The sequence below is a fragment of the Pteropus alecto genome, unplaced genomic scaffold (genome assembly GCF_000325575.1).
Source record: "Pteropus alecto unplaced genomic scaffold, ASM32557v1 scaffold9, whole genome shotgun sequence".
NCBI classification, from domain to species: Eukaryota; Metazoa; Chordata; class Mammalia; order Chiroptera; family Pteropodidae; genus Pteropus; species Pteropus alecto.
The window spans coordinates 411,353-418,503 of NW_006442106.1; the positions used below are offsets into that span (position 1 = coordinate 411,353).

Consider the following 7,151-nt stretch of genomic DNA (forward strand, 5'->3'; position numbering starts at 1 on the left):
TTCCACATTGGGTAAGAATAAAAATGGTACAGCCCCTTTGGAAAACTGGCAGTTTCTTGAAAAGTTAAACCAAAAGTTTATCATACGACCTAGCCAATATACTCATACATGTTTTCCCAACAGAACTGAAAAAACACATCTTCACACAAAGACCTAAATGACAATGTACATAGCAGCTTTATTGACACAAGCCAAAAACCGAAGGGAAAAAATGTCTATCAATAGGTGAATGGATAAATAAAATATAAAATATTCATAAAACAGAATACTATTCAACAATAGAAAAGATACTATGAGAACATATAATAAAGGAATTTAGCTGAATCTAGACGGTCGGGGTGGTGGGGGGTTTTAAAGGAAGAAATGGATATCTGAAAGAAGACTAGAGATTGACTGGGGAAGTTGGAGTGGGTAATGAGAAATAAAGAGCATTCCAGGCAGAGGCTTGTTCAAGGGCCCCTGGCAGAAGGAAAGACGGAGCATTTACAGATGGTCTTGCTTAGAGAGCAAAGAGAGAGAAGAGTAACATGAGTTAAGGCCAGAAGTTGGTGACGGCCACACCACACAGGCCTTATAGGCCTTGTTAAGGATTCTGATATTTATGCTAAAAGCAATAAGAAACTTTCGAAAGGGTATTAAACTAAGAGATAGTATAATTAGCTTGACCTTCTAAAAAAGATCCTACTAAGTACAGTATGGAGAGTTGACTGTCATGAGAGTGAGGGAGCTAGTCATGGCCCCTGCTGAAATCCTGGTGGCACATGATGGCAGCTTACACTGAGATGGGATAATGGGGGAGAGAGAGAGAGATGAACAAATTCAATAACTGTTTGAGAGTTATGTTGGGCTACATTCAGGGGATAAGGATGAAGATGGTATTAAGATCGACTCTAAGATTATGGCTCAGGGGATGAAAATGGAAGAGATTCTATTCCCCAGCACAAACAATGCTGGAAGAATGTCTAGTTTGGTGGAGAAGGTCTAAAGTCAGCTCTGGAAACACTGAATTTGAGATGCCTAGAAGACATCCAAATGACAACGTCTACTAGGCAGGTGGACATATGGATGTGAAAGCTCACAGAAGCCCAAGATGGAGATTCAAAATTGGGTGCTAGGAAGATGGTAATTAACATTGTTGAAGTGGATGCAATGTAGACTAGGGAGAGAGCACAGGATGAGGATAGTAAAGAACCTAGAATCAACTCGTAAGGAACTCCGACATTTAGAGGATGAGGAGGGAGAGATGAGCTAGCAAGGGAAATTAAGACGTGACCAAAGAAAAGGTGTGGAAACCAGAAGAGCATGATTCTTTCCATATCAGAATTTATGGAAAGAATTCAAGATGGGTGTAGAAACTGTGTTGAATGCTAGTACAATAATAAGAAAATGTCCACTAAATTTGGTGACATAGAGGTCACTGCTAACCTCAGGAAGAACAGATCCTACAGAAAAAGAGGGATGCCACCCAGGTTAGAGTGGACTGAGGGATGACTGAGAAATAAGAAAATGGAGAAAGTGATTATATATAACTTTAGCTAATGTGTCCAATCTCCTAGTATAACAAGCTGGGTAATAATGATGATGAAAGAAACTTGAACTTGGAAGAGATTGTGAAAGATACTGCTTCTGTGAAAGCTCAGCCCTTGAATTCAGCTTGAGAGGTTGCATTTCCTTTTCCTGTGACATAGGTGGGGATTTTGAATTATGAGTTCAAAGATTTCCTTTATTATGTTACTTTGATAACTACTGTGAATATGGAGAAGAGGGTTCACTAGGGGACCTTCAACATAAGTTACACACAACAATGATATGAGAAAGGCATGAGATGGGGCAAGAACAGGCAAGAATAGAGAAGGAGTCCTCTTCAACATCTGTTTTCCAGTAAAACTGAAAATTTTACTGGAAATTTTAATCTGCTTTGCAATGAAATCCAGATCCTCATGAATATTTATAGAAAATCATAAAAGCAAAATGACACAAATAAATTTGGTAGCAAGCCAGAGAGAATGGTCTCTTCCTTCATTCCCGTTTATCTGGGAAGTGCATATGCATGCTAAAAGAAGAAAATAAATGAAAAGATAGAACTCTTTGGTTCTAGAGGAGAGTAGAGCTGAGGAGAAACAAAAGCTAAATATTAAGATACCTGGACCCTGGGTTTCTAGGCCAAAAAATGAATGAATGAATGAATGAATGAATGAACAAGCAACAGAAGATCAGTATGTCCTTGAGAAAGAATGGAGATTCTGTGAGCAGAGATGACCACAGATAAGAAAACAGACCCATTCCCTAGGTCGAGAGGAAAATATGTTTCGACTCTGTGTTTCCTCGGGCGTGTGTTTCAACAGGACTTCGAGGAGCTTCTAAGCTGGAGCTGCACAGTGAGGAAAGGACAGGGTGGCTCAGAGGTTGGGCCTCGCTCCTAGGAAGAGGGAATATGTGGGGGAAAGGAATGGAGCCTGAGCACCACTCCTCTAGAAAGAGCCACACAGGCACCGCGGGGCCCCCGAATCCATGACACGTGGCCGAGTAGACAGCATGACTGTGCCCTCAGCCTCTGGCTATTTTACCAAGTGGCTCACTCTCTCCAAAGCTGTCCAACAAGCTTGAGAGGAGGGACCACGTCTACTAACTGGCATCCATGAAGTGCTAAGCACTGGCCCATACACTTTCCATATGCCATCTCACGGACTCCTCACCTGACTGAAAAGAAAACTAAAGTTCAGAAAATTGATCTGCCCCAAAGTCACAATGAGGGACTTAAATTTGAGCCCACATGTGCCTGACCCTCAATCCCACACTACACAGGCTAGGAGAAATCAATCTGTTTCAACTGAGAGGGTAAAAGAAACTTACTGGAGGCAGAAGGCGGGAGACCATATAGAAAGGGAAAAAAAAATAAAGAATAAGAAGAAATAGGAATCCTCTTTTCTGAGAATAAGTAGATTGATAGAAGAAATCTCCTAGAAAAGAGAGGAGAAGAGAATCTAACGGGAAATAGGAAAGGTGCCTGGGATTGAAAAGAAATTCGGGAACTAGGACAGAAACTCCGTCTGGGTCTGGAAGTCAGAATGAGGATCCGTAGGGTAAGAAGAAAGATGCTGGCGCCTTTTCCTTCGGGTGGGAGAAGAGACAGCGCTCAATTACTGAACTTCCTCTCTCTGGTCACGTGACTTGTGCTGGTATAAAAGCTTTCTACCAGCCAGGTTCCTTACAATATTTTCCTGTGTGAAATGAGCGGTAGCAGTGGCTGAAGCTCTGTTCCTCTTTCCCAGAAGCTTTCAGACTTTCCTTCAGGACTAATCCCAAGAAGCCATCTATCTGGAACGAAGACAAGGCAAGGAAGCTAGCTGAGTGCTTGCACTCTGGGAAGTGATGCCAGGATCAGAAGTGGAGGGGAAGGTGTTTGGGGGGCTGGAGGAAGTCTCTCAGAAATAGAATGTAAGGATCACATCTGGAGACAGGAGACAGTGGGGTGGTGGAGGTCAAGAAATCACAGACCGGGGTATCGAACCCAGAAAGAGGATGAAGGTTACAAACGGTGTGGGTGGTGAGGGTTACAAACTAAGTGGAAACAGCTACCCCATTAAGAAGAGTTCTTCTGTTCGGGAGCCAGTGACTGCCTGTGGGCTTTTCTGAATATTCTCTAAAGCCTTTGGGGGACAAACCCCAAAGATAGTGCTGGCTCATGCTTTCTCCCCACTCCCCCTTCCCCTACACTTCACTAGCTTCCCCTTTTTAATAACAATCCGAGTCTTGTATTGGACAGGAGAGGAAAAGGTAGAAGAGAATCTGTATTCTGCAAAGGAGAAAACGAGATTGGGAGATGGGTTAGGGAGCTGAGCACCTGCTTCCTGGACAGGTAGTGGGGTGCTATGGAGAACCAGCACTGGGTGGAGCGCCTGCTTCTCACTGGACGAGTTCTCAGTGTGAGGAGGCTTGCTTTTTCTCTCTGCAGGTCTCTGAATGAGGAAGGGACTTGAGGAAAGTTGGAAACTGATAAAAGTAACTTCCTGTATCTCTGAGGAAAGAAGGAGAAAGGCTGGGGAAACTGGAGGGGGAATTCCCTTGGGAAGCCAAGGGTTGGTCTCCCCCAGAGACACATGACGGCAAACATAATAACTCCTAGTTAATATCCCACCCCAGGCAAAGTCAATAATTGCTCTGGGCAGTTCTGGCAGGTGGTGTGAGCAAGCAGTGGTGTCAGCAGACAGCCTTGACCTGGGAAGGGGAGAGTGCCAGGGAGGATGTCCTCATCCTGAACCAGAGGTGGGACCACAGGCTATGAGTGGGGCCTCCTGACCCTGCCCTTTTTTAATCCTCTTTCAGAACAGTCATGCTAAGCTTGAAGAGCTCCTTGATCCTCGTGGCCTATGTCTTTATCTTTCTCACCGGTCTCCCTGCCAACCTCCTGGCCCTTCGTGCCTTCCTGGGGCGAGTCCGCCAGCCCCAGCGTGCACCGATCCACATTCTCTTGCTCAGCCTGACACTGGCAGACCTCCTGCTGCTGCTGCTGCTGCCCTTCAAGATCATCGAGGCCGCATATGAATTCAAGTGGAAACTGCCTGAGATAATCTGTGCCATCACAGGTTTCGGCTTCTACAGCAGCATCTACTGGAGCACATGGCTCCTTGCGGGCATCAGCATCGAGCGCTACCTGGGAGTGGCTTTCCCCGTGCAGTACAAGCTGTCCCGCCGGCCTTTGTATGGAGTGATTGCTGCTCTGATCTCCTGGATCATGTCCTTTGGTCACTGCACCATCGTCATCATCGTCCAGTACTGGAACACAACCCAGGAGGCCACAAATAAGGATGAAATTACCTGCTACGACAACTTCAACAAAGGCCAGCTGGCCTTGGTGCTTCCTGTGCGACTGGAGCTGTGCCTTGTCCTCTTCCTTATCCCCATGGCGGTCACCATCTTCTGCTACTGGCGCTTTGTGTGGATCATGCTCACTCAGCCCCATGTGGGGGCCCAGAGGCGGCGCCGAGCTGTGGGGCTGGCTATCGTGACACTCCTTAATTTCCTGGTGTGCTTCGGTCCTTATAACGTATCCCACCTGGTGGGGTTTTACACGAAGAAAAGCCCCCAGTGGCGAGCGGAAGCTGTGGTATTCAGTTCCCTCAATGCCAGCCTGGATCCCCTGCTTTTCTATTTCTCTTCGTCGGATGTGCGCAGAGCCTTTGGCAAAGGGCTTCAGATACTGCGGCATCGGAGCTCCACCCTGTCGGGACGCAAAGGCAGAGAGATAGCGGAGATGACGAATGGGGATAAGGGTGCGAGTCAAGTAGAGGGAGCAGCGAGCTCTGACTTTACAACAGACTAGGGAGGTCTCTGCACCTTTGGAGGCCCTCGCGGCCATGTATGAGTTGAGCAGGCTGGGAGAGGGACAGCATGAGGGTTCCTGTTCCAGATTCAGCAATCCACTACTGGGACTGTAAAAATTTCTCTCATCAGTTTGGTATCCCTTTCTGACTGAATTTTCCTTCCCAATGGAACACGGCTCCGTAACAAAAGAAGAAATGGTTAGGCATAGAAGCACTATCAGACCAAGTTTCAGAAGCCATGTAGCTAACACGAATTCAGTCCTTATGAGGTGATCGGTAGCTGGAAATGACCAGGCCAAAGCAGAGAGTCCTAAAACAATCTTACCATAAGCTTTGAAACAATTTCTAGACACTGTTCTAGCTGTCGATGCTGGGGAAAAAGCCAACAGGAAAGAGACAGAAGAGAAATACTAAATGAGGTCAAAGAACTCAGGGAGGTTCTGAGCCAAGGGGACTAGGAGGTGGGGCTGAGGGCTTAGGCCTCTAGTTGATCTAGGTTTGCACTGTATTGATCTGACCTGCTGCTTTGTAAGTATGCTCAAGACGTCTTCATGTGTGTAGCTTGTCTCCCCATTAAACTGCCTGAGGTCTGGATCTTGTCTTCTCCCTATATGGCACCCCGCACCGGCTTCACTTGGTGATGGTGTTAGCGTTCATGCTCTTGCTGCTGCCACTGAGCACGATGTAGGGCGTCTTCTGGGCCAGCTTAGCACCCATCAGTCAGAGCTCATCACTGACTAGCACAGGAAAAGACAGCCTGGTCTGGCAGATTGAAAATAAAGATTATAAAACTCTGAAACAAGTGTCCACCATTTTTGTGACGTTTCTGCAAGTACAGGGAAGGCAAAAATGGAATGAAGAACCAGACTCAGCAGCAAACAGCAAAATGAGAAGGTGATGCATCTGAAACCACAGAAACATTTTAAGGTAAAGATGTAATGAGAGTGGGTTAAGTGAGGGTACTGCCATAATCCTCTTATACTGATGAATAGAGATCGGTTTAGAAAGAGCTTGTAGGATGAGTCTTTACGCAACATTATCAATGTATCACATGTTACTTTCCTGTTTAGAAGCGTTCAGAGTTTTCTTATCATCAAAAGTTTTCCTCCCAGAAACTCATATCATATCATTCCATTGCCTGCTTTGTATCCTCTCTCCTTTCCCAGTTCCACCTGACTAATTCATTTCTCCACAATAAGGACCCCTAGAACACTCTCTCTTGGTAACTGACCCTCCAGGTCCTAGCCTAGTGGTTTGCAACAGAGGCTATATATCATAATTACATGTAGAGATATAAAAACAATACAGGTGGCCACCTCAAATCTACTGACTCAGAATCTCAGGCAGGGGTCGAGGGCAGCAGGTGAGTTTTAAAAATCTCCCTAGGTGATTATGATAGGCAGGTCAGGTTAGGAATCACTGGCCTAGCTTAGGGACCCAATCTGTCCAAGGAATTACTCTTCAAAGATACCTTTCCGGCTTATAAGTCCCCCTCACCTCAACCGCATGTACCCCGTCTTCTGATTGCTTGCTTTTCCCCTTCTTATAAAACCCCACACAGTACTTACTTTCTCCAGAAAGACTTACTTCCCTTATTATTTCCACCCAACCGAGAGCTCATTCTCTTCCTTTTCCTTCCTCAAAACAATACTAGACTTGTGTCCTAAGAGCCTTGACTTCATGTTGGTTCTGCTTACTAACTGGGTGACCGTGAGCAAGTCACAACCTCCAGCCTTCATTTCCAAATCATAATAATGAGGATAATGTATGCCTCTCAGGTTCATTATGAGGATTCAAATGAGACTTAATATACAAAATTGCTGAGAA

The 7,151-nt window shown here is 45.6% G+C and overlaps 1 protein-coding gene across 1 annotated transcript; it reads left to right on the forward strand.

Annotated features, from left to right (window-relative positions):
- The first annotated feature begins 4,332 nt into the window (after positions 1 to 4,332).
- On the forward strand, positions 4,333 to 6,055 carry LOC102880787 (free fatty acid receptor 2). The gene has a single exon (XM_025038538.1). The coding sequence runs from the start codon at positions 4,334 to 4,336 to the stop codon at positions 5,321 to 5,323; it is 990 nt and encodes a 329-aa protein (XP_024894306.1). The 5' UTR covers position 4,333; the 3' UTR covers positions 5,324 to 6,055.
- The last annotated feature ends 1,096 nt before the right edge of the window (positions 6,056 to 7,151 follow it).

Coding starts and splice junctions, on each gene's coding strand:
- LOC102880787 (XM_025038538.1), top strand. CDS start 4,334: ATGCTAAGCTTGAAGAGCTCCTTGATCCTCGTGGCCTATGTCTTTATC.